Here is a 26639-nt window from a genome sequence, read left to right as displayed (position 1 = left end):
GCAATAGTGTTTGATCTATATGACTTGCCAGGGGAAGGAAACTTGATCAATAGACTGACTCTGTGGGTGTATGTGTAGCTGCCCTTCAGGGAGCTGAGCAGTGTGCCAGAAGACAAACTAAGCACTGTGACAAGAAAGTGCAGCATCATCATGGATTCTATTTGATCTAAAATGCCTGTCAGGTTTCATTAGGTAATTGCCCTCTACATTGTCTCTGAGCTACTTTGCACTCCCCCCCATCTAATCAGCTTTGCTGATTCAGTTCAGAATCATTTAAATCTCCTGCAGTGACTAAATTTAGACTTACCTGTATTCATCAAAAGGACATGAAAGATACTGATCTAAAGATTTAGAGATCTCTAATTCTTTGCTTTCCTAGTAAGAAGTTAAGTCTATCAGCTGTTTGTATTGTTTTTGCTTGACTGCCATATTACGCCATCATAGCTTTGCTGGGCTTTACAGTGCTTTTACACACAATGGGAAGAGCAAAACCCCTATCCCTATGTTGGAAATAATGCTTTGTGGTTACCCAGGTGTCTCCCTCTAACACAGGCATAGTAGGTAGTGAAGGTATCAAAAGATGTGTTGCCCAGGCAGGTGGGTAAGACACAACACATTCAGACCAGGATACACTGTTGGGCTGCAGCCAGGTAGGGGATAAGAGCTGCCTCTAGCATTTAGAACCAGATGTTACCTCATGAATTCTTGTGACTCATACTACACCGCCCAACCACAAAAAAAAACCAAAACCCTGCAACACCCCCCTCCCCCCAGAGAACTTGTGGATACTGCAAAAAGAAAAAGGAAAGAATATGGAGAAGTGGTGGGGGATAAATCATGAAGCATTTTGACAGGGGGAGGGAAGGATGAAGGTGGGAAGGATTAACAGATGGATGGATGGCAGATGAATAAGGTAGGTGGAGGAGCTAGTGCAAAAGCAAGTGCTTTTTTCCCCCCTTCCCCTCCTGACTCTCTCCATCCATCAGTGTAAATGGAATGACAGGCTTCATCGTGGGGGAAATATTTCAAAAGCACGGCTGAGTGAAGAGGCAAAGCAGAAAATAAACAGGACGGATGGCAGACGAATCAAAGCCTTGGACTGATGAAAGCGCACCCAATATCCTGTCTGTCACTTAGCAGAGGAGGCCGGCTGCTTGTTAGGACAAGAGCCTCTGCAGCTGTGAGTGTACATACATTTGCAGCGCTCAAGTGGCTTTATATGTGCGTGTTGAAGTCAAGTGACTGCATGTATGTGTTTTTTTTTTAATACCATTTAAGCACCATCTAAAAGTCTTTTTTTTTCTCTGTCTCACGCACAAGAACTTTTCAGTGAAAGCACATGTTTGACAGAAAGGTGAGTCTTCCAGATTGAATGAGTTGGTGTCACATGGGTGAAATATGTCTGGCCCAGCTAGACCTAAGATAGGGAAGGAGGAGGGCCTTGGGTACAAAAGTAGGAATCCATTCCTCTTTCCTGTGTTGTTATACGCTTCATTTTCTCCACGTAAAGTGCTGTAAGGCTGTAAAAGCTCTCTTTCTGGTTCTCCTCCCTCTGCAAAACCACAAACCCATAGCTGCATTTACACAGCATTTACACATTAACACACACATTTGTATTTGCACCACACATTTGCACATACATGATGCACGCATGCTCACAGAAGTTTTTTCTTTTAAAGCTGTTAAAGAGAAACCTTTCAACTATAGTTGTAATTCTAAATGAAAGGTTGACTGTCAGTAATGACTGAAATTAATTCAGCATTTCAAAATGACAGGATGGTTCACAGTGATATTGACTACTTATCCAGTGCTCTCAGTTCTACTGTTATAATCCATCATAAATTTGTGGGTTTTATAAAATGTGTGTTTTTCTCTGTCATTACACAAACTTGCTACTGCTGTTTTTCTGAACTTGAAAAAAATGTAGGTGTCTCCTTGCATGCCAGGTGTGCAATAGCTGCACACGTGTATGATGAAATACATAAAGTAAAAACTCCAGGCTTAGTCCTTTTTTGTTTTTCAGGAGCAAAAGGATGGTGGGACCTCCTGACACCTCTAAAGGAACACTCTTGGGCCCCAAAACCCCAGGATGGGAACAATGGGCATACAGTACATTGTTTGCTAGTGAGAAATTATCTCCTATTATGATCTCATGGGGAGAAAGACAGTAGCTGTGGTTCATTTTGATGAGGAAAATTCATTTGACATTTAGGCTCCAATTTCCTACAAGTGGGAAATAAGAAGGTACTCGCTTAATTGGTGTGCTGCACTATGGTAAATGTCACCGCTCATGCAGAACTACGTAGAGCCAGATATGTTTCTATAATACTGCAAGGTGTCTGTATGCCTGGTCAATGTCTCCCCCAAGAGGTTGTAAGTTGAACAGCAAAATAAAAAACAGCCACACAGGCTGCTGCATGTAGTGGACGCTTTTTGTACACTTAAATATCTTATTATTATCTGTATTCAAAGTGTGTTTTCATTCATGTCCTGACAAGGAGATCTAAGCTTTATAGTTTGCGTACCTCTTGTTTCTAGACGTTCTGATATGCTTATACTGTATATCTTATTAAATTATCTAAATTCTCAACAGTGTTGGGCTCATTTCCTCCACCAGATCAAAAGCTGAAAACAACAACAACAACAACAAAAAACAAACAAACAAAAAAACTCCCTGACATGACAAGTATGGAGACAGTTAAGGGAAAATATTCCCTGCTGTTTTAGTATTCAAGAAAAAAAAGAAAGAAAGAAAATATAGACTACAGATAGTTCAAACGTATATATATATATGAAGAACAAATGAAAGGCCCCGCCTGAAAGGCTTTGAAAGGCCTCCGTTATGGAGCCATAAATGTTCTTACAAGGCTGCTTTGTACTCATGGTGAACCAAAGCGTACGACTATCATTAATGTTATTAAGTAGCTACCACCATGAGATTATGTCTGCCTGTAGTACACCAGATTAATTACATTAAGTCAGGGGAAGAGCACAAACTATAAGTATAGACTGTAAACTTATAAGTAACATTCGTCCACCATAATTTTAAAAGTATACTGTAGTAAAAATGTTGAGGTAACTAAAGTACTGGGCCTCAAAAAACATTAACATAAAAAGACGACAGGCTCTGGAAACTACACTCAAGGACGTGTGAGTTGCGCTCAGCTCGGCGCAGACTGCGCAACTTGACGCTTGTGAAGTTCCGTGTGTATCGCTAACTCGAGCTAATTCATCACAGATACCTCAGCTAGCCAACCTTGCGCAGTGTTGGCCAGGTAGACGTACAATGAGAGATATTCCGGATAAATCGAATAGCAGTTAAGTGTTCGGCATTGTAATACAAACACGTAAGTGATACAAAGCGACTTTGCCTCCTTGCTATTGGGTTGTCACGGGAAATAGCTTAACATTAGCACTAGCTCGAGCTAATCAAAACAAGCACGAAACACTCATGAGGCTCTGATTTCACCTATTACACTGCAACTACCCGGGCGTCTCCGGTTTTGTATTAGTTGTGTAAAGAAGTCTGATGTATATTTCCTAATAACTAGCAAGCCTTGCAGCTTGTTTTATTAGCTAACCAGGCACGTTAGCTAGCTGGGACCAATGTCAGTTAACAACATTAACCTGGTGTTTTATCAGATTACCGCTTGCATTTCTTCTTTCCATGTGTACTGTTTACCTTGTTGTTGTTTTTGGATACTGGTTGTTCAATAACCCGGAATGTTGCATTGAAACCACATATGTCGCCCTCCCCCATGCAGATTAGGCCGTCCAAATGGTGATCATATCAGGCACAGCCACTGTGCTGCAGCAGTTTGTCAGTGGACTGAAGAGTCGAAATGAAGACACTCGAGCAAAATCTGCCAAAGACCTGCAGCACTATGTGACTACAGAACTCAGAGAGGTAACAGCAATAAGCTATATGTGCATAATTGAAAACTGTAAGTGGAAAACCACTTAGTATACTGGATACTTAATCAAGATTGTTTCCCACTAGTTGGAGAGTTTCACAAGTAGACATGAATCCCCAAATCAGTTCAGTTGTAAATGTATGTAGTGACTTATGAAACAATATTAGGAAGCATTTTCCTCCATACTTTTTGACACTGGTCTTGTCCCACAGTTAAGCCAAGATGAAGCTACTACGTTCTACGATGAGTTGAACCACCACATATTTGAGCTGGTGTCCAGCTCTGATGTGAATGAAAAGAAAGGAGGGATTCTTGCCATAGGTAAGCATTAATAAAACGTTGTTAAAATTGTTATGTTTTTAAGTGCTGTCAATTTTGGACTTATTTAAGATCTCTTAGTTTCTATCACTATAAAATGATTATTGTTTTCATCAGTGAGTCTAATTGGAGTTGAAGGAGGCAATGCCACCAGGATCAGTCGATTCGCCAACTACCTCCGCAACCTGCTCCCTTCCAGCGACCCCGTGGTGATGGAGATGGCCTCTAAAGCTATGGGCCACCTTTCTATGGCGGGGGACACCTTTACGGCTGAGTATGTGGAGTTTGAAGTGAAGAGAGCCCTGGAGTGGTTGGGAGCCGACAGAAATGAAGGGAGACGCCATGCTGCAGTAAGTCACTAGCAGACAACAGTCACTGTGGTGTTTGCTGTTCAAATAAAACCACATATTGGTGGTGTTTACATTTGCTGGAAATGTGGGCACGTTGGGAGCTGTAATAACTTTATCTATTGCTGTAGTGAAGGCAGTGTTGAAAGTTCCTCTAGTGTGTTTTGGGTTGAAGGCACAAGTACTACTTCATATGCACTCTTATACCCCAAATATCAGCACATTCTTCTTCTGATTTCCTCTTTACCCTGTTCTGTGTGCGTGTGGGTGGGTGTCACCCAGCTGTGGCGTCAGCAAAACCTCCAAGCAGAGAAGCTTGACAAGATGTTGATGCAACCCGGTCACTATGTTTTTATAGAGTACCGACCAGCTTCAAATGGTTATTATTGGCATCACACTCATAGTCCAGAAAAATCCTGAACGCTTCAAAATTAGAAAATGAGAGAATGTGCTTGCCTTTTTCTATGTTTTATTTAGCTTATTATGCAATTACCATTTTCCCATTTCTAGTGGCTGTAGAATATTAAACCTTGTTACTTTCCCCAGAATGTCCACATGATGTTGTTGGGAAATAACTGAAAAAGAGTACGGGGAGATGAAAACCAAGTTGGCAATAAAAAAAACCTAAAATTCATAGTTGAGCTGTGCCAAAACGAAAGAAAAAAACAACAAATCCTACAAGCTAAAAAAAATTAAGTGATCAAAATGCACTAAGCAGGAGTAAATGGTCAGAAGAACACACATAGGATTGGTTGTGTGAAGAGATCAGTGATTTCACTCCCAAGTGGAAAGTGTTCCAGCAGTAAAATTGAAAAAGTAAGGAAAAACGGGATCTGTTTAGCTCCTTAGCAAGATGGAGCCATCCATATATCAGTTGGAACACAGCGTGGTCAGTGCTCTGTTTATCTAACGAGTCACAAATAAATTTCAGTGACAGTACAGCTGACAAGATTTACAGTTTTACTATTATTTACATGCACTGTCGCTATCTTGGATTGTGAAGTCGGGGTTGGTGAGGCTGTGCAGACCTTCCAGGGCTTGCAATATCTCCGGTCGGGCGACCAAAATCTATCTCAGCCCCGCCCGTCTGGCTACAGCTGAGTTGGAAGTCCAGCTTCAGAGGGCATTCCAGTTGAAAACACCATTTGGGAAATCTGAAATTTCAATTTGCAGCTTCAAATGGTACGCACCATAGTCACTGCAGTGGAGTCAAATGAAAGGGACAGTACCTAAAACAAGGAGAGAAAGCAGGGCACAACTACACATTTAAACAAGCAATGTAACATAACTACATACAGGACATACCCAGCTCATAGTTGCTTCAGAATTCAAACAGCGACAGTCAAAATTTTATGTCAAGCTATTTTAGGATCATATGTGGATTTTGTTTTGGTGAACAGATCGTTGAAAAAGAAGATTTCAGGTTTCTCAGGTGTATTTTGGTAAAATAAAAAATGTGGAGCAGTGCACGCCTGCATTACTTTCGTTTGCAATCTCTTCCAGGTTTTGGTGTTGAGGGAGCTGGCTGTGAGTGCACCCACCTTCTTCTTCCAGCAAGTCCAGCCGTTCTTTGACAACATCTTTTACGCAGTATGGGATCCTAAGCAGGCCATCCGAGAAGGTGCTGTGTCTGCTCTGCGAGCCTGTCTCATCCTCACCACTCAGAGAGAGACAAAGGAAATGCAGAAACCACAGTGGTACAAAGTAAGACATGTAACTGTACACTGGCAAATCATGTGTTATTCTAATTAAAGTATTGAAGAGTTTGTTTGTTTTTTAAAGAGGTGACATGAGTGGCTTTTTTTTTCTGTGACAGCAAACCTTTGAAGAGGCAGAAAAAGGCTTTGATGAGACTTTGGCCAAAGAGAAAGGGATGAATCGCGACGACAGGGTCCACGGCGCTCTTCTGATCCTGAATGAGCTGGTTCGCATCAGCAGCATGGAGGGAGAGGTGAGGTCGGATATCAGCTTGGACACATTATCAGTGGTAAAATCCAGTCCGCTCACAGTCTTATTTCCAACCAGCGTATGCGCGAGGAGATGGAGGAGATCACACAGCAGCAGCTGGTCCACGATAAGTACTGCAAGGAACTGATGGGGTTTGGAACAAAGCCCCGCCACATCACACCCTTCACCAGCTTCCAGTCGGTGCAGCCGCAGCAGTCCAACGCCCTCCTGGGCTTGTTGGGCTACAGCACACCTCAAGGCTTCCCCAGCTTTGGGGCCACACCGGTACCTGCCAAGAGCTCTCTGGTGGAGAGTCGCTACTGCCGTGAGTTGATGGAGGAGCGATTTGACCAGGTAGGTTTTAACTACAGACAAAATGCATTGTAAAAGTGTAATTGTATATTAATGTAATGTGAAAATGCCTTGGACTAAAATCCTTGACACTCAAGGACTTTAGCTGCCATGATAAATGCACTGAACAGTGTTTAGACATATAGTTTCGTGCATACTGTTGACTGAGTTTGGAATCAGATGTTAGTGAGGGTGGCCTCTGCATATGCAGCTCCCCTTTGGAAAAAACATGGAAACTATTGTAATTGTTGTCAAATCATGGCTTTCTTCATACATACTGATGTCAAAAGTCATCATTAAGGGTACAGGGGATGTCATCAAATGTTGTCTTTATGGGGGAGAGTTAAACGTTTTGCAAAATACGAAAATTTTCACGGTTTTTTTTGACAGTCAGAGTGCTGGTATCAGTCTTTGATGTTTTCTCTATGCACTAACTTGGATAGTGTGTTGGAAAATGTGTTTGTGAGTTTGCTTGAGGTTAGGCAGTTGAAGTCATACCTGTGGTAGTCATCTGACTGAATAATTGAGGAAGCTTTTGTTTAAATATCCAGGTGTGTCGGTGGGTGCTGAAATACAGGACCAGCAAAAATCCTCTGATCCAGATGACCATCCTCAACCTGCTTCCACGCTTGGCTGCCTTCCAGCCGCATACCTTTACAGGTGGGTTTAATTAACATATATGTGATTATCAGTTTGGTGCAAATTTTATGTTAGAACTTGAAACCATGTATTGTTTTCAATCACTATGCACATTTGGTCTATATATGGTTACTATTGCAATGTAAGTAGGTCATGGTTAGTACTTTTCAGGCTACCTTTTGAAATATCACTACCAGGGTTTCTACCGCTTGCTCAAATGAATGTGTTGTAGCTAATAGGAAAAAAAGATTATGTGCCATGTGGATGTTCATTTGCTGTGCAGACCAGTATTTGTCAGACACTATGGGCTACCTGCTGGGCTGCCTGAAGAAGGAGAAGGAGAGGACGGCAGCTTTCCAGGCTTTGGGGCTGCTGGTTGTGGCTGTGAGGACAGAAATCCAGCCGTACCTCTCCAAGATCCTTGAGATCATCAAGGCTGCCCTGCCACCCAAGGACTTTGCACACAAGTCAGTTATTGTTTCTTACAATTTTTAAAAAAATGTATCATTTATTAAATAGTGACATATTACACGTTCCATTACAGTGTCCCTTAAACCTAAAGGCTGAAAAGTCTAAAATTATATTATGGGTAGAATTTGCTCAGTGGTGTTGTGAATTTAAAAAAAAACCATGTTGTTGTCTATGCACAGTTTCATTTACTGATCTTTCATCTGTGCAGGAGGCAGAAGACCATGCAGGTGGATGCTACAGTGTTTACGTGTATTAGCATGCTTTCTAGAGCCATGGGTCCCAGCATCCAGCCAGACATCAAAGAACTGCTTGAGCCTATGCTTGCTGTGGGCCTCAGGTAGGACATCTTCAAAGAACTTTTTTAGCAATTCAGTTTCTGATCTGAATCATGTAATTTTCAAATTAATGCTTGGGTTTGATTGGATCGTTTGTCTGTTGTTCTGGTCTAGTCCTGCACTTACTGCAGTGCTGTACGATCTGAGCCGTCAAATCCCCCAGCTGAAGAAAGATATACAGGATGGTTTGCTGAAGATGCTCTCTTTGGTATTGATGCACAAGCCATTGCGTCACCCTGGCATGCCCAAAGGCCTGGCTCACCAGCTAGCCTCACCAAGCCTCACTAACATTCCAGAGGCTAGTGACGTTGGCAGCATCACCCTGGCCCTGCGAACCCTGGGAAGCTTTGAATTTGAAGGTGAGAACCTGGAAAAAAAACACGTACATCTGTGTGATGGATTCTTTTCCTGCATAAAATTTTAGGTCGGTAGCATGTGTCAAAGTTCAGGACCCAGTGTTTCGCAGCACAGTGTTGCATTGTAATACACAAGCAAGCAAGCAAATGTTTTTTAGTTAGCACTTATAACAGAATTACAAAGTGCTTTACAACAATGGGACTAAAACCAGGGTAGAATTAGAAGAAGCAAAATAGAGCAATGGAATTTAAAGCAATACAAAAATGCAAAAAATGGTGAATCCAAAGGAACAACATGAAAACACAGTGGAATTAGAAATGGTATATAAATTAAAACAACAACAAAAGACAGAGGTTAAGAATTTAAACTTGATACCGAATGGCTGTTGCTCTCCTCACCCAACAATCCTTTGCATTTTGTAGCTAGCCATTTTTTTATTATACTGTTCTAATGGACAAGGGCGCATTGATAAGTTGGGCTTGCTGAAGAAATTATTTAAAGAGTAGTGGCATTACTGTCCTGAATGATCATAAGAAATAAGTGGTGCAGTTTTGCTGTCTATGCACTCTATATCACATGCAGTGAAGTTGAAAATGAAATATGTTTTTAAACTAGGCTTAAACTGTCACTCGTAAGTCATTGGAGCCACCAGCGGTGACAAAAATGTGGACCAAAAGAAATGATTATGTGAACTGCAGAAATGGCCGGGGCAGTTGTGCTGATGACTGTGCCCATCTTTCAGTGGTCGATATAAATAGCGTCTCTTCAGTCTGTCACCGAGATGACTAGTTTTTTGTTCTCCAGCAGAGAAACTGGGGAGAAAAATGATCAGTCTTTGGTGTCATTCCTCAGCAGACTGCTGGATGGGTTTGCATTTTAGTGCAAAAGCTGGGGTAACATTGGATATTTAGTTAAGTAATTCAGTCTCCACGGAAACAAGCCACCCGACTTCCTTGGTATTGAGTTTTAGAATCCCAAATAGACAAATGAAGAAGAAACGCCATTATAGAATAAATCAAGTCAGTGTTGTTTGTTTTACATAAAATAAGCAACAAAAATGCTGTTATTATCTACCAGGATATTAATGCTACTAAAAAAAATAAAATAAAAGCAGTTGTATTGTGATTATTCTACATGAACGTCTTTCCCCAGGACATTCCCTCACCCAGTTTGTGCGCCACTGTGCTGATCACTTCTTGAACAGCGAACACAAAGAAATCCGAATGGAGGCAGCTCGGACTTGCTCACGCCTGCTTACTCCCTCCATCCACCTGATCAGCGGCCATGTTGTCAGCCAGACCGCTGTGCAGGTTGTTGCAGATGTTCTCAGCAAGCTGCTAGTTGTTGGCATCACTGATCCAGGTAACAAATGCACAGAAAAGGAAAACGGCATTACTATGCAGATTTATTTTGTTTTGTTGCTTTTATGGTGTGAGGCTTCAGAACTGTTAACAGCTACAGTGATCCATTATGGCAGCGTATAAAAAATAAAAGTGATAAAGAAAGCCAGTCTGATTTTTGTCCCTGATTTCCTGTAGATCCAGATATCCGATACTGCGTGCTGGCGTCTCTTGATGAACGCTTTGATGCTCACCTCGCCCAGGCTGAAAACTTGCAGGCGTTGTTTGTTGCTCTGAATGATGAGGTGTTTGAGATCAGAGAGCTGGCAATCTGCACGATCGGACGCCTGAGCAGCATGAACCCTGCCTTTGTTATGCCCTTCCTACGCAAGATGCTCATCCAGGTATGAGAGGCACAGTAATGGCTCAATACGAGTTTTATTTATTGCATTAGACATCATGTTTTGATTTATTTAAACCATTAAATTTGTTCATTAGGATTCCTTAGGTTCATGTGCCAAAGATGGCATGCAAGTATTCCACAGGTTTGCAAACGCTTGGCTTCTACATGCATTATTTTTCTTGTGACGATTACCTGCTTGCGTTTCAGTTGGATACCTTTAGGGGGCAGCAAAGGCCATGATATTATGCTAAGCTGAAAACTCAAAACACACACACCTGTAGTACAAAGTCACAATTGATTTTTGTCTAAACGCCTTTGTGTTTTCCACGACTTAAGCTTATTAAATGTATTCCAGATGAAGATGAGTGCATGTGCTGTGCTAACATTATCATTTTTCTGCAGATCTTAACAGAATTGGAGCACAGCGGTGTCGGCAGGAACAAAGAGCAGAGTGCTCGAATGCTTGGTCACCTGGTCTCCAATGCGCCCCGACTTATACGTCCTTATATGGAACCCATCCTCAAGGTACTGCTTTGCAAGTTCTCTGTTGTAATGATGGATAAGTGTGTATGAATCTAAACCAGACTGAAAGGGGCTTCATGTTCCCAGTAGGCCTATGCTAATAAGTAAAAGCTGAGGTCCATTACATCCTCATTTCCATGGGCCTTCAAATAAGTAATGATTTCAAAGTATATGAGGAAATGACCACATTGCTTTTAATTTTTCTAGGCTCTCATCCTCAAGCTTAAAGACCCAGACCCTAACCCAGGAGTAGTCATTAGTGTCCTTGCAACCATTGGCGAGTTGGCTCAGGTAAGGCTGTTTTTACTCTGTTTGTAATTATAAATCGGCTGTTTACTGCAACTAGATAAATCTTAGCAGAATTTATTGTCCATTGTACACAATTAATTATAAAAAAAACTCATCTTTAATCTGGGTAGTTTTAATGTAAATCCAAGCTTGTCTTGAGGTTGAAGGTAATTGCAGGCTCTTACCCTTAGATGTTTGCCTTGCTCTACCCTGACCAGGTGCTTGAATGGTCCCCTGAAAGCAGTCAGGGAGTCACAGTTAAAGGGCCTTTGAAGTTCAGACAGAGTGCGGGAGATGCTCAGGGAGACTCAGTGCAGAATGAGACAGAAGCCCAGCTCTTCGGGAACCCAGACAAAGCAAAGATGCATGAGAATGTAGGGAGTACAGATAACAGAAACTAAATGTTACTTTGAAAACAATCTGTCTGCAGCCTGAAAGCACATTTTAAAAAAAATTGTACATTTGGTAAGTGATGGTGGTTCCTAATATACATGGACTTGAGAAATTCACATGGATTCTCTGACAAATAATTTATTTAATAGCTTTAATATTAGCTTCTATTATTTTTCACTGTAGCTTCCTTGAGTTTTGTGCACTTCAGTTTATCTATAAAATGTTACGAGTTCTTATAATAGTGCCCTTTTGGCTTTAGGTGATTCTACAGAAAATGGTTAATTTATAAAATTTCTGTAGTTTTGATTGATTCTTTCTCTGCCCCATCAGGTGAGTGGCCTAGAGATGAGGAAGTGGATGGATGAGCTTTTCCCAATTATTATGGACATGCTGCAGGACTCATCATCACTGGCCAAGCGACAGGTACACAAGGAACAACTTACAAATAAATACAGACGATATACTCTTTTCTTGTTGATGATTAGTTAATGACTGTCTCTGACTTTCCACCAGGTGGCTCTGTGGACACTGGGCCAGCAAGTAGCTAGTACAGGCTATGTGGTGGAGCCCTACCGCAAGTACCCGTCCCTTCTAGAGGTGCTGCTTAACTTCCTCAAGACTGAACAAAACCAGGGCATCAGGAGAGAGGTATGAATAAATGTCATGCCATCTGGGCCGATCACCTTACGTTTCCCTCACCGTAGTAATGGGAACCTCATAGGCCAGCAAGGCTTGAAACCACTTTACAGCATGCATTGAGTTAATGTGTAGATCTCTGTAGAGGCATTGGATTTGGTGAATTACAATGATATGGACATGTAGCATGAAGCAAAGCACCTTTTCCATAAATATATGGACATTTTGATGTGAAAAGTTTGAGTGGAAATTGTCATTGTTTAATTTCTTACATACGACATTGTTAAAAGTGCAGGGAATGCACTTCCCTCACTTTATATGGTGAGAAGCTTCTCAAACCACTCTTACTGTTTGGCTGTAGCACTTTTTGTTAGTCTCCATTTTCCATACTCAATTTTGTGTTCCTGTGAGGGACCACTAACTCTGTCTTTCCAACAGGCTATACGTGTTCTGGGGCTTCTTGGAGCCCTGGATCCCTACAAACACAAGGTGAATATCGGCATGATCGACCAGTCCCGAGATGCCTCTGCTGTCAGCCTCTCAGAGTCCAAATCCAGTCAGGACTCGGGTAGGTCTCAGATTACTGTTAATACAGACATTTTTTCTTCACCAAGGGTCACAGTGTGGATTAGATTAACTTTTTATTTGCATTCCTCAGACTTACAGCAGTATTTTCAGTACAACAGCTGGAAAGTCTCTAAATGAGCACGAACCCATTTTCACATCTCACAGTGGAACTTGGGACTGTTGCTGTAATTTTAGTGAGTCTGCATTATGAGCCTGATGAATAATGTTGTCAAGAGTTTGTATATAGACTTGATGTTATTGTAGCTTTGTGCTGCGTTTACTGCATTTATCATAATGTTGTTTGACTCTTCAGTGAGAGTTTAGGGTATTTTCTTCCAGATTGCGCTCTAGTCATTTACTTGTAATCGCAGTTGTTCGTATTGATGAGACATTATGATCTTTATTTGTGGGCTCTCTCTCATTGTTGGTGTTGTGCCCTTTGCGTCACAGCTGGTTGTGTTAGACAACCCCCTTTCTTTCCATCATCACCAACTCTGTGCTCATATGGGATTGTCTGATGGTTGGCTTTTTCTTTCTAATTTTGTAGGATCTTTACCTCACAGTACCAAGTTGATGATGACTTTGAAGTAAAACAGAAAGGCCCCAGTCAGGCACCTTCTTGCTGGGAGGTGACACCATGCAATCATGTGTGCACATAAAATCATCATCTCGATGTAGTTATAGGTCAGTGCTCCAGAAATTGCCGTGAGTTAAATACGCCACGCAGCAGTTTCTCTTGGGTCAGAATGTGATCACTCGAGTGAGGAACCGATTTCATCTTCAGTTTTAGGAATTGCCGAATCTGGCTCCCATAAATAATAATAATAATAATCATGGATTGCATTTATATAGCGCTTTTCGGGAACCCTCAAAGCGCTTTACAATTCCACTATTCATTCACTCTCACATTCACACACTGGTGGAGGCAAGCTACAGTTGTAGCCACAGCTGCCCTGGGGCCCACATAAAGCCAGTGAAACTGTGTCTTTTGAAAAAACACTGAAGATTATGCTTTACTCATTGGCTGTTTTACATTTAATAAATCTACAAATCATTCGAAATGGAGTGCAGGGAGGAGATATGTCTACGCCGACAAGACAAAACACAATCTTTTAAGGTATTGCCCTTGCATTTGAAAAGTCAACAGCATCAGCGGCTTTGGGTTTGCCTTTTGTGGGAGTTTTCATTCTTTGGGATCTTATTTCTGGCTGCTGTCTGATCTAAACCCAACTAAAAATCCTTCAGAACAAGAGTCTGCCAGTTTGGAGGGAAATATAAGCACCACAACTGGAGTAGGACTTTTTGAAGTGCTGATATTAAATTTAATGTGACCCACTTTAGACAGATTTCAAGCATCTGTTTAATAGAATATCAGTGATATACGTCACTCTTTTTCTTTACGGGGTGAACGGATTACTGGTGCAGTCTGAATTTGCGTAAACGTATTACCATATCAGCTGAATAACTCAGCATTGCCTGTCAAAAGGCTTTTTGGTCAATATGTTTGTTGTAATAAACAATATGTCCAAAACAGGATTAATGACATTGATCTTAACCCAGTTGACAGATTTTTGAATAACAGTGCTAAACACAATGTGGGTGGATCTTAATATACCCTATGTTATCTGTTAGAAGTAACAAAAGATGTAAAAATGTTTTTCTTGCTCGTAGTGGGTTTTACTTTAAACTCTTGGATTATTTCTCTGAGTATGATAAAACTCTCAGAACACGACTTGGTGGTTGTGCATCATAAACGGTCTGGATATTGTGAATTTCTCTAATAATGCACATCTGTCTTCGGTCACACGCCTCGTGTGTGGAAAATGCAGATCTCCACTCGTCTGATCCAGTCATGTGTCTCAGAATGACCTTGGACAGTATGGTAATGGTTTTACCAGTTTGTTCTCCAGCTAAATAGACTGTGACCAGAACTGGAGGTCGTATATCTGTTGGCGAATTTGATTTGTTAGGGTCACTGTCTGAAACACTAGTATCTCGGACCACTTTTTTTTTTTTTTTGTAGGGTTCTGGGAGTTGACTGTCTAGTTCCATCTCCTCACCTGACTTTAAATTAGACCAGTCAGATCTTTACAGAACACAACAGTCATAAAGGTGATGAAACGCTTCATGTCCCCTTGGGAGTTGCTATATTTTTTACATGCTATTAGGAATAGTTAACAGTTCCTATTCGTCCCATTCACCTGAATTATTACACTACTCTTGCTTCACTTGGCTACACTAATGCCTGTTTGTTTGCCGATAAAATACAGATTGTTATCATTTATCACCATTGTGAATCTTGACTTGGTGAATACTGAAATATTAAAAAACTAACTTTTAGTCCTCGGCGTCTAAGGGGAGACATTCAAGCAGCTGAAACAGTAGCAAAAGGCTGAATACCACACATTTGTATTCTCAGGTGCCTTGTAAAATTTAATAGCCCCGCAAAGATAAATGGACGACGAGAGCTGCTTTGTATTCCCTATTACAAAAATATTAATGGAACTAATGCACTAATAAAACCCCCAAACCCTGTGATCTTTTATTCTCAGCAACTCTCACACGGCTCCTTGTGCTCTTGGGTCTATTAGGAATGGAAACTGGTACATATTTTACTGGTGATGGCAGTGCCTAGGTGCTGAATGTTACTTTATGTTGTGACAAAATTTTGATCATTTTTTGGAAGAACTTTAAGTATTAGGTTTCCTACTGTCTCCAGCAAATCTAAGATCTCGTTAAGCTGAATGAGGGGACTTACTAAATGCTGAAGAGATTCCATCTTTTTCTTTTACCTTAATGGTAAAACCTTGACTAAAGCGCTAACTAGATCCTGCAGTCACTGCAGTTAATTTGAGCAATTTATTGCATCTGACTGAAAGTTGTACAACAGGCTGAAATCATATTATGTGATTACGACGAAAGAATGTCCTCATCAGATTTACATTTGGCAAATTACTAAATATTTCTAGGGTTTAAGCATGGCCACTCACAACTGTCACATTCATCAACTGCTCCATCAGTATGACTGAAGGAGAGATGGCACAAAACCTGAGAAAGATTCTTGCATTATTATTTTTTAATTTTATAGTTTATATGTTTATATAGTTTATATGACAGCATCATTCAAACTAACCAACCTCACTCTCCTCTTTTTGTAGCTGACTATAGCACCAGTGAAATGCTGGTGAACATGGGTAACCTGCCCCTGGATGAGTTTTACCCTGCTGTGGCAATCGTCACTTTGATGCGCATCCTGAGAGACCCATCACTCTCCAACCACCACACTATGGTAGTCCAGGCGGTCACCTTCATCTTCAAATCTTTGGGCCTAAAGTGCGTCCAGTTCCTGCCTCAGGTCATGCCCACTTTTCTCAATGTCATCCGGGTGTGTGATGCCAGTATCCGAGAGGTAAGCTGTTGTGTGGATTAAGAGGAAAGAGACTGCCTGACAGATTCATTATGGCATTTCTCTTATTTTGTCAGCTGTTCACAAAGCAAATCTTAGACTCTGTCTTCTGTCTTCCTCCAGTTCCTCTTTCAGCAGATGGGAATGGTCGTGTGCTTTGTGAAGATTCACATCCGTCCCTATATGGATGACATCTTCACCCTCATCAGAGTGAGTAACTGTTTCAACCCAATCTCTAAACACTCATTATGCAGCCCTTCTTTATTTTCCTTTGAGTTAGGCTGACAGCTAAGAACTCTTAATTGCACTCAGTTGTGCTTTCTACTTTCCTCATTAGAAGTAATGTGTTTAAGGCCTCTGCATGAAGTCTTGCCCCATGTCACACAGCAGTATGCATTGTGTGTAGTGAGGTACTTAACAAGATTAAAGAAACTGTGAGTCAGAGAAAATAAGAAGTTATGTATATTTAGAGATGTTCTTTTTACTCTTCCTTTTATTATCACTCACTGTTCACCTTCTAACTGTAGCACTGCATGTGGCTCCGATGTACGTTTCCACTCACGTTATTCAAATAATATTTAGGAGAAAAACTGCCGATGACTCATGACGCTCACACTTATCCCATGATGTGGAACAACTGCTAAAGCCATAGCTCCTGCCTGCACTTGCACAAACACAATGTCAAGCACATAATCATTTAAAGAGTCACAAAATATCATATGACTGTCCTTGCGTCGGAATCTTGGTAACACTGTTACCAAAACTTTTGCAATGGCCGCAACTCCACCTGGTGGAAAGTAATTGAGAGAAGTAGACCACTGCGCCTCCAGTCCCTATGAGTTAATAAATGGCAAGTAAAACAAAGAATCTATTCATTTTTGCTCCAGTCCTGCTCTTGCATCCAGATGAGGGGGCTGGAATAGCCATTCAGGACGTACTCTCACTTCCTCTCTAGTTAGCAGCCACAAGCAGGGAAAGCAGGAAGTTGGGGGTTGCTTGAGACCTCTCGTCCCTGACAAAACGCCTTTGCCAAATCTCACAGCTGAAGCCCATTGACTGATTGATATATTGTGTGACTTCAGGTCTTTTCTACTCCAGCTATTAATATTTTTAATGTGCACAGTGGTCAAACCTAGATTTTCCAAAACACTGTCAAAATCCACGCAGAGGCATGATGTAAGTCCCAGCTGACAGGAAACTGTCTCCATTCCTTGCCATCCAGTATTGTGACCCCTGCTTTGTGTCTCTAGCACGTGAACGTTTTGCATTTCCAGAGGGAACACTGATCCAGGCATTTGTCTCCCACTCAGCTTATTGATAAAGCACATTTTGACCTACTTCTGTATAGCTACACAAAAACTTTAGCATTACAATACAGCAATACAATTCCTTTTTCATTCACACTGTTGCTCCTCCTGTCCCAATTTTTTGGTAATATTTTGCTGTCATTAAATTGCAAAAAGAGCCAACCAAATCAAACACACAGTGGTCTTTGCACTGTGTTCATCTAAATGAGTTATAAAATATTTGACTTGTGTTTTTGTTTTTATTTACATTTTACAAAGCATCAAAACTTCTTTTAGGTGGATGTTTAGTACTGTAGTACGTTTTTAATACTATGTGTTTAAGTTCTCCAGTACAAACATCTCAAACACCTTGGCGATACAACCTTGGTTCTCTGTGGTAACACAGACCATTATATACTTGCTTATTAGTGTGAATGCTTGAAAAGCATTCACAGTATTGTTCTTCTAATCTTTATTATTATATTTTATTAGTGTGAATGCTTGAAAAGCATTCACAGTATTGTTATTCGAATCTTTATTATTAGTGTGAATGCTTGAAAAGCATTCACAGTATTGTTATTCTAATCTTTATTAGTGTGAATGCTTGAAAAGCATTCACAGTATTGTTATTCTAATCTTTATTATTAGTGTGAATGCTTGAAAAGCATTCACAGTATTGTTATTCGAATCTTTATTATTATTAGTGTGAATGCTTGAAAAGCATTCACAGTATTGTTCTTCAAATCTTTATTATTATTCCATATTCCGTACGTTTTTTGGCATCTAACTCCTTCAAAACCGTTCAACTTAGAAAAACCATTCAAACATCGTTAGATTCCTATTATTTTGGACATGACTGCTTCTATTTTTCTCATTTTTAACATTTATATTTTTAATTTTATTCAACTTTATTCAACAAAAATTTCCCATGTATTTCAATGGGGAGACCCTTCAAATTCTCATTCAACTTACTCATTTTTAAACTCTTACTACTTCCACATACATTGACATAGAGCCACCATTCAAACTTTAAAACGAAGACAAGACATTCAACTATTCAACTTGTATTTATCTTTTCAATATCTATTATACTTTTTCTTCAGTTCCAGTTTAAGTTTCATGATGTTTTTTCACCCGTTTCAGAGTTTATAATGGGTGTGTATGGGACGGAATGTTGGGGCTAGAGTGAGGCAGCTCAACTGCTAGAGTGAGAGGAGCAAAAAAATTAATCTTAAAATCTTTTTTAAAACTGCTGCTGTGTCCGCAGCGTTTGCTCTACAGGTATGATTTTACCCTCAAAACGTAGCCATGGCTGTCCTCTTTCATCCAATGTGTTTACTATTGTACTAGGTGTTATGGTTCTTTCATAAATGTCACCAATGCACAGCCTCCTCCCTCAAACTCTTCCATAGACTCTAATGTTAAAATGGCTCAGAAGGTTCGTTTGAAAATCAGAAGAGCATGGTGTCTTTCCACTGTCACCACGTGCATATAATAAACTCCACAGACATGAAAACTGAGAATTTGGTAGACTAGACATTGCTGTCGCTCACAGTGAAAGAATTTTGTCAATACGACTTTTACTTTTCATTTGGGAACGATTTGTTTCGGCCTGACTTTTCTGTTCATTTTAAGCAGCAAAAGTGAGGTGCATGTCTGTGTGCGTGTGTATGGAGCCATTGGGTGCGGTCACTATAGCAACCAGGCTCACACATGCCTGCTTAACGAGCTCTCTCTCTCACTCTGCCAAAATTCATCTTAAACACTTCTCTTTCAACTGCTGCTGTGTCCACAGTGTTACATCCATCATTTTACCCTCAAAACGTCGCCATCGTTGTTCTCTTTCCAACATCTTGTCTTTCAAAGCTCAGACATTTAAACTTTTTAAACTGTGTGGATCCAAGTGGAGGGATCACATTTTAGTCATTCAGTGATTCAAAGAATATGACCTTTTAATATTCTTTCAGATGTTTTCTGACTCTAAATGTTCTTTTCTCATTTCTTAGGTTTTTCTAATTTACAATTAAAACATTTTCAGCTTTTTTCCAACTTCTTCTTCTGTGTAACCTTCAGCTTTTAGCAGTTCAGCACTTTTCTTTTCAGGTTAAATTCGGGGTTTTTTTTTAATCTCATTTAAAATTTTTAACTTAAATTCAGTAATTATTTCATTTCAATGCATACATTCAGATTCAAGCATTCACACTGCAGTTTCTTCAGAAAATGCACTTTCTAGTTAGTGTGAATGCTTGAAAAGCATTCACAGTATTGTTCTTCTAATCTTTATTAGTGTGAATGCTTGAAAAGCATTCACAGTATTGTTATTCGAATCTTTATTATTATTATTATTATTATATATTCCGTACGTTTTTTGGCATCTCACTCCTTCAAAACCGTTCAACTTAGAAAAACCATTCAAACACCGTTAGATTCCTATTCTTTTGGACAACACTGCTTCTATTTTTCATATTTTTAACATTTATATTTTTAATTTTATTCAACTTTATTCAACAAAAATTTATAATGTATTTCAATGGGGAGACCCTTCAAATCCTCATTCAACTTACTCATTTTTAAACTCTTACTACTTCCACATACATTGACATAGAGCCACCATTCAAACTTTAAAACGAAGACAAGACATTCAACTATTCAACTTGTATTTATCTTTTCAATATCTATTATACTTTTTCTTCAGTTCCAGTTTAAGTTTCATGATGTTTTTTCAGCCGTTTCAGAGTTTATAATGGGTGTGTATGGGACGGAATGTTGGGGCTAGAGTGAGACAGCTCAACTGCTAGAGTGAGAGGAGCAAAAAAATTAATCTTAAAATCTTTTTTAAAACTGCTGCTGTGTCCGCAGCGTTTGCTCTACAGGTATGATTTTACCCTCAAAACGTAGCCATGGCTGTCCTCTTTCATCCAATGTGTTTACTATTGTCCTAGCTGTTACGGTTCTCTCATAAATGTCACCAATGCACTGCCTCCTCCTTCCAACTCTTCCATAGACTCTAATGTTAAAATGGCTCAGAAGGTTCGTTTGAAAATCAGAAGAGCATGGTGTCTTTCCACTGTCACCACGTCCATATAATAAACTCCACAGGCATGAAAACTGAGAATTAGGTAGACTAGACATTGCTGTCGCTCACGGTGAAAGAATTTCGTCAATACGACTTTTACTTTTCATTTGGGAGCGATTTGTTTCGGCCTGACTTTTCTGTTCATTTTAAGCAGCAAAAGTGAGGTGCATGTCTGTGTACGTGTGTATGGAGCCCTTGGGTGCGGTCACTATAGCAACCAGGCTCACACCTGCCTGCTTAACGAGCTCTCTCTCTCACTCTGCCAAGATTCATCTTAAACACTTCTCTTTCAACTGCTGCTGTGTCCACAGTGTTAAAGCCATCATTTTACCCTCAAAACGTCGCCATCGTTGTTCTTTTTCCAACATCTTGTCTTTCAAAGCTCAGAGATATAAACTTTTTAAACTGTGTGGGTCCAAGTGGAGGGATCACATTTTAGTCATTCAGTGATTCAAAGAATATGACCTTTTAATATTCATTCAGATGTTTTCTGACTCTAAATGTTCTTTTCTCATTTCTTAGGGTTTTCTAATTTACATTTAAAACATTTTCAGTTTTTTTCCAACTCCTTCTGTGTAACCTTCAGCTTTTAGCAGTTCAGCACCTTTGTTTTCAGGTTAAATTTGGTTTTTTTTGTTGTTTTTTTTTAATCTCATTCAATATTTTTAACTCAAAATTCAGCAATTAATTCATTTCAGTGCATACATTCAGATTCAAGCATTCACACTGCAGTTTCTTCAGAAAATGCACTTTCTAGTTATTATTATTATTAGTGTGAATGCTTGAAAAGCATTCACAGTATTGTTCTTCTAATCTTTATTCTATTTTATTAGTGTGAATGCTTGAAAAGCATTCACAGTATTGTTCTTCTAATCTTTATTATTATATTTTCTTATTCCGTACGTTTTTTGAAAGCCTACTCCTTCAAAACCGTTCAACTTAGAAAAACCATTCAAACATCGTTAGATTCCTATTATTTTGGACATGACTGCTTCTATTTTTCTCATTTTTAACATTTATATTTTTAATTTTATTCAACTTTATTCAACAAAAATTTCCCATGTATTTCAATGGGGAGACCCTTCAAATTCTCATTCAAATTCCTCCTCTTTAAACTGTATCTACTTCCACATACATTGACATAGAGCCACCATTCAAACTTTAAAACGAAGACAAGACATTCAACTATTCAACTTGTATTTATCTTTTCAATATCTATTATACTTTTTCTTCAGTTCCAGTTTAAGTTTCATGATGTTTTTTCAGCCGTTTCAGAGTTTATAATGGGTGTGTATGGGACGGAATGTTGGGGCTAGAGTGAGGCAGCTCAACTGCTAGAGTGAGAGGAGCAAAAAAATTAATCTTAAAATCTTTTTTAAAACTGCTGCTGTGTCCGCAGCGTTTGCTCTACAGGTATGATTTTACCCTCAAAACGTAGCCATGGCTGTCCTCTTTCATCCAATGTGTTTACTATTGTCCTAGGTGTTATGGTTCTTTCATAAATGTCACCAATGCACAGCCTCCTCCCTCCAACTCTTCCATAGACTCTAATGTTAAAATGGCTCAGAAGGTTCGTTTGAAAATCAGAAGAGCATGGTGTCTTTCCACTGTCACCACGTCCATATAATAAGCTCCACAGGCATGAAAACTGAGAATTAGGTAGACTAGACATTGCTGTCGCTCACGGTGAAAGAATTTTGTCAATACGACTTTTACTTTTCATTTGGGAGCGATTTGTTTCGGCCTGACTTTTCTGTTCATTTTAAGCAGCAAAAGTGAGGCGCATGTCTGTGTACGTGTGTATGGAGCCATTGGGTGCGGTCACTATAGCAACCAGGCTCACACCTGCCTGCTTAACGAGCTCTGCCTGCCACTGTACCAAGATTCATCTTAAGCACTTCTCTTTCAACTGCTGCTGTGTCCACAGTGTTACAGCCATCATTGTGTGGATGCTTTAAGCATCCACACTATTGAGTTCCTGTTTCTCTTTATTCTTTATTATCTTTATTATTATTATTCTTCAAGTTGCTTCCGTACACTTTTCGCCGTAGAACTACTTCCACAATTTTCAGCCGATTTTCACCGTTCAAATTTTAAACTATTCTGCTATTTTTGCTCTTTCCGGCTATGACTTTTGCTATTTTTTGCTATTATACTTTTTAAAATATTAAGCTTTTTTCCTTTAATTTGTCCCATTGAAATGAATGGGAAACTTCAGCAATTCTGCTAAAATTTGCTTGTTTTTGAAACTTAACTACTTCCTCATACTTTCACCTAGAACAACCATTCAAATTTTAAAATGTTCACAAATTATTGGGCTATTCAGGTATGATTCAGCTTTTTCAAATCTTATACCGTTTTACTTTTATGCCTCTTAAAGTTTTGAGTTGCAAAATTGTGATTTTTCACAAAATACATGTGTTGTTATGGTTGCTATGCTCTTGGTTTCCAGTGTGCCACTGAAGGTTTTGCAATTTTCACTTCATGTCCGAACAACTTCCTGCTACTTGCTCAATTTTCACTCAACTTCCACAAATTATACATCAAAACGTAGGTATTTTTGCTGGCTTTCAGAAAATGTCACCATCATTGTTGTGGGATTTATAGAATTTTGGCAAATCTCCTCAGACTAACACAAGGTCAGAAAACTCTCCATATAAAGTCAATGGAGAGTTTGTTCAAATGCACCGCTGGATTTCTGTAATGAGAGGCATATTCGAATCGTCATATCTCCTTAACGAAGCAAAGTTAAGACATGAGGCTTGTCCCGGTATATCTTCAGACACTCGTGACGCTCACAATTCAAGAATTTCTTTCTCACCTATTACCGTTCTGAAATGAGTTGGACTTGTTTGAGGGTAGGAAATTTGTCCTTCGCTCAGATTTCTTCAGATTTCAAACTGTGGAAATGAACCACTTTTTTCTCTCGTCATAACTTTTTGTTGGATTTCCACAGAGACCTGAAAATTTCCATGATTGTTCACCAAAGCCTGCTGTCTCTTACGGTGAAAGAATGATATCGATACTCCAAATAGATTTAGAGTTAGAAAGCGTTGTTTGAGGGCAAGTCAAGGCAGTTTTTGCTTCGCTCTACTCAGTTATGGTGCATTAGAAGTCAAATATCTTTAATAATTCATATTTTAATGATAAATTGTAAACACTGGAAGATTCCCCCATCTCTTCTGAACAAAACGGTGTAAGAATGACCGCTCTAGCCCCTACGGTTAGGAAATTATTTTCATTTGTTTGAGGGGAGTCGTCACTATGAGAAATAGGCTGCAATAATCCTGTGCCTCTCTGTGCTGCGTGTGTAAAAAGAGGCACATGTTTTGGCGGGAAAAAGTACACAGGCTCTCTGATTGGTGGATTCAAATTCAGCAGCTCCCAGGCTGACCTAGAAACGTACTTCTCTCTCCCTGTGCATTTTTTTGCTGATTTTTTTCATTTAACAAGTATATTTGAGGGACCCTCAGCATGTTCAGCATTTTTTCAGCTGTCCATTTTGCTTTTCCAATTTTTCTGTTTAACTTATTACTATTGTGCTAAATAATACTATTTCTGCTATTTTATAAGATTTGTGCCTAATATAGTATTTCTGCTAAATTACAATATTTCTGCTTTTTATACTATTTGTGCTCAAACATAGTATTTCTGCTAAATGTAATGTTTATGCTTAATCATCCTATTTCTGCTTTTTATGGGATTTGTGCTTAATATAGTATTTCTGCTAAATTATAGTATTTCTGCTTTTTATAGTATTTGTGCTAAAACATAGTATTTCTACTAAATGTAGTATTTATGCTTAATCATAGTATTTCTATATATTTCTGCCAGGTCCCCAGGCAGCCAATCCTCTGTGAGGACTGAGAAATTCAAATTTTCAAATCAGGGCCTGCACGGCTTCCCAGCCAATCATATATGTGTCCTGAGGCATTCAAATTTGCATATTGGGGCCTTCATGGCTTCTAAGCCAGCCAATCATATCTGAGGGCTGAGGAATTCAAATCCACAAATCAGGGCCTGCACAGCTTCCCAGCCAGCCAATCATGTATGTGGGCTCCAGGTATTCAAATTTGCATATTGGGGAATTCGTGGCTTCTAAGTCAACAAGTCATCCATGTCATATATCTCTAAAAATTCATATTTTAATGATAAATTGTCAACACTTGAAGATTCCCCCATCTCTTCTGAACAAAACGGTGTAAGAATGACCGCTCTAGCCCCTATGGTTAGGAAATTATGGTCATTTGTTTGAGGGGAATCCTCACTATGTGAAATAAACTGAAAGAAGCAGGTCTATGTCTCTGTGCTGCGTGTGTAAAAAGATGCACCTGTTTTGGCGGGAAAACGTAAACAGCCTCTCTGATTGGTGGATTCAAATTCAGCAGCTCCCAGGCTGACCTAGAAACTTAGTCCTCTCTCCCTGTGTGTGTGTGTGTGTGTGTGTGTGTGTGTGTGTGTGTGTGTTTAGTGGGAGAGAGAGGACCCTGCCCTTATTTGACAGCATGTCATTGTAGGATTTAAATTGAACATAGTTAGACTGGTTGACTGGATTAGAGCCTGTGTTTGTGTGTCCCTCTGTGCATTTGTGTTTCAATAAGTTATTACTATTCTGCTAAATCATAGTATTTCTGGTACTTTTCGGTACTTGTGCTAAATACAGTATTTCTGCTAAATCATACTATTTCTGCTTTTCATAGGATTTGTGCTTAATATAGTATTTCTGCTAAATTATAGTATTTCTGCTTTTTATAATATTTGTGCTAAAACATAGTATTTGTACTAAATGTAGTATTTATGCTTAATAATAGTATTTCTATATATTTCTGCCAGGTCCCCAGGCAGCCAATCCTCTGTGAGGACTGAGACATTCAAATTTTCAAATCAGGGCCTGCACAGTTTCCCAGCCAATCAAATAAGTGTCCTGAGGCATTCAAATTTGCATATTGGGGCCTTCGTGGCTTCTAAGCCAGCCAATCATATCTGAGGGCTGAGGAATTCAAATCCACAAATCAGGGCCTGCACGGCTTCCCAGCCAGCCAATCACATATGTGGTCTCAGGCATTCAAATTTGCATATTGGGGAATTCGTGGCTTCTAAGTCAACAAGTCATCCATGTCATATATCTCTAAAAATTCATATTTTAATATTAAATTGTCAACACTTGAAGATTCCCCCATCTCTTCTGAACAAAACGGTGTAAGAATGACCGTTCTAGCCCCTACGGTTAGGAAATTACGGTCATTTGTTTGAGGGGAGTCGTCACTATGAGAAATAGACTGCAAAAATCCTGTGTCTCTCTGTGCTGCTGCGTGTGTAAACAGATGCACCTGTTTTGGTGGGGAAAAGTGCACAGCCTCTCTGATTGGTGGATTCAAATTCACCAGCTCCCAGGCTGACCTAGAAACTTACTTCTCTCTCCCTGTGTGTGTGTGTGTGTGTGTGTGTGTGTGTGTGTGTGTGTGTGTGTGTGTGTGTGTGTGTGTGACAGAGAGAGAGAGAGAGAGAGAGAGAGAGAGAAAGGCTTTTAATGGGATGATCTCATTCTAAGATTTAAATTCAATATATTTAGACTGGTTGACTGAATTGGATCTTGTGTGTGGGTCTCTCTGTGCATGTGTGTTTCCTCATGTGTACATATTTGTGATTGTGTGGCTGTAATAAATTTTTTTGCAGATTTTTGTCATTTAACAAGTATATTTGAGGGACCCTCAGCATGTTCAGCATTTTTTCAGCTGTCCATTTTGCTTTTCCAATTTTTCTGTTTAACTTATTACTATTGTGCTAAATCATACTGTTTCTGCTATTTTATAAGATTTGTGCTTAATATACTATTTCTGCTTTTATAGGATTTGTGCTTAATATAGTATTTCTGCTAAATGTAGTATTTATGCTTAATCATACTATTTCTGCTTTTCATAGTATTTGTGCTTAATATAGTATTTCTGCTAAATTTAGTATTTCTGATTAATTATAGTTTTTCTACTAAATCATAGTACAGTATTTCTGCTTTTTATGGGATTTGTGCTAAAACAAAGTATTT

At 39.5% G+C, this 26639-nt stretch overlaps 1 protein-coding gene across 3 annotated transcripts in view; it reads left to right on the top strand.

The window, feature by feature from the left end:
- The first annotated feature begins 3135 nt into the window (after positions 1 to 3135).
- The window catches only part of mtor (mechanistic target of rapamycin kinase), a 95457-nt gene continuing 71953 nt past the window's right edge, over positions 3136 to 26639 (top strand). Inside the window, exons 1-21 of one of the 3 annotated variants that reach the window (XM_026153151.1) lie at positions 3136 to 3317; positions 3765 to 3907; positions 4127 to 4235; positions 4350 to 4582; positions 6083 to 6283; positions 6396 to 6530; positions 6605 to 6880; positions 7429 to 7537; positions 7800 to 7983; positions 8196 to 8324; positions 8437 to 8681; positions 9832 to 10041; positions 10218 to 10423; positions 10825 to 10947; positions 11152 to 11235; positions 11451 to 11606; positions 11956 to 12048; positions 12139 to 12273; positions 12700 to 12829; positions 15987 to 16237; positions 16358 to 16444. In XM_026153151.1, the coding sequence (XP_026008936.1) occupies positions 3779 to 3907; positions 4127 to 4235; positions 4350 to 4582; positions 6083 to 6283; positions 6396 to 6530; positions 6605 to 6880; positions 7429 to 7537; positions 7800 to 7983; positions 8196 to 8324; positions 8437 to 8681; positions 9832 to 10041; positions 10218 to 10423; positions 10825 to 10947; positions 11152 to 11235; positions 11451 to 11606; positions 11956 to 12048; positions 12139 to 12273; positions 12700 to 12829; positions 15987 to 16237; positions 16358 to 16444 (3225 nt within the window). In that variant the 5' untranslated portion in view covers positions 3136 to 3317; positions 3765 to 3778. Of the gene's footprint in view, positions 3348 to 3764; positions 3908 to 4126; positions 4236 to 4349; positions 4583 to 6082; positions 6284 to 6395; positions 6531 to 6604; positions 6881 to 7428; positions 7538 to 7799; positions 7984 to 8195; positions 8325 to 8436; positions 8682 to 9831; positions 10042 to 10217; positions 10424 to 10824; positions 10948 to 11151; positions 11236 to 11450; positions 11607 to 11955; positions 12049 to 12138; positions 12274 to 12699; positions 12830 to 15986; positions 16238 to 16357; positions 16445 to 26639 lie in introns of all 3 variants that reach the window. The other 2 variants (XM_026153150.1, XM_026153152.1) reach the window with 2 other exon arrangements.

The sequence above is a fragment of the Astatotilapia calliptera genome, chromosome 20 (genome assembly GCF_900246225.1).
Source record: "Astatotilapia calliptera chromosome 20, fAstCal1.2, whole genome shotgun sequence".
Classification (NCBI taxonomy): Eukaryota; Metazoa; Chordata; class Actinopteri; order Cichliformes; family Cichlidae; genus Astatotilapia; species Astatotilapia calliptera.
The sequence above is the reverse complement of the archived record's forward strand: the minus strand, read 5'-3'. Positions and strand labels throughout refer to the sequence as shown.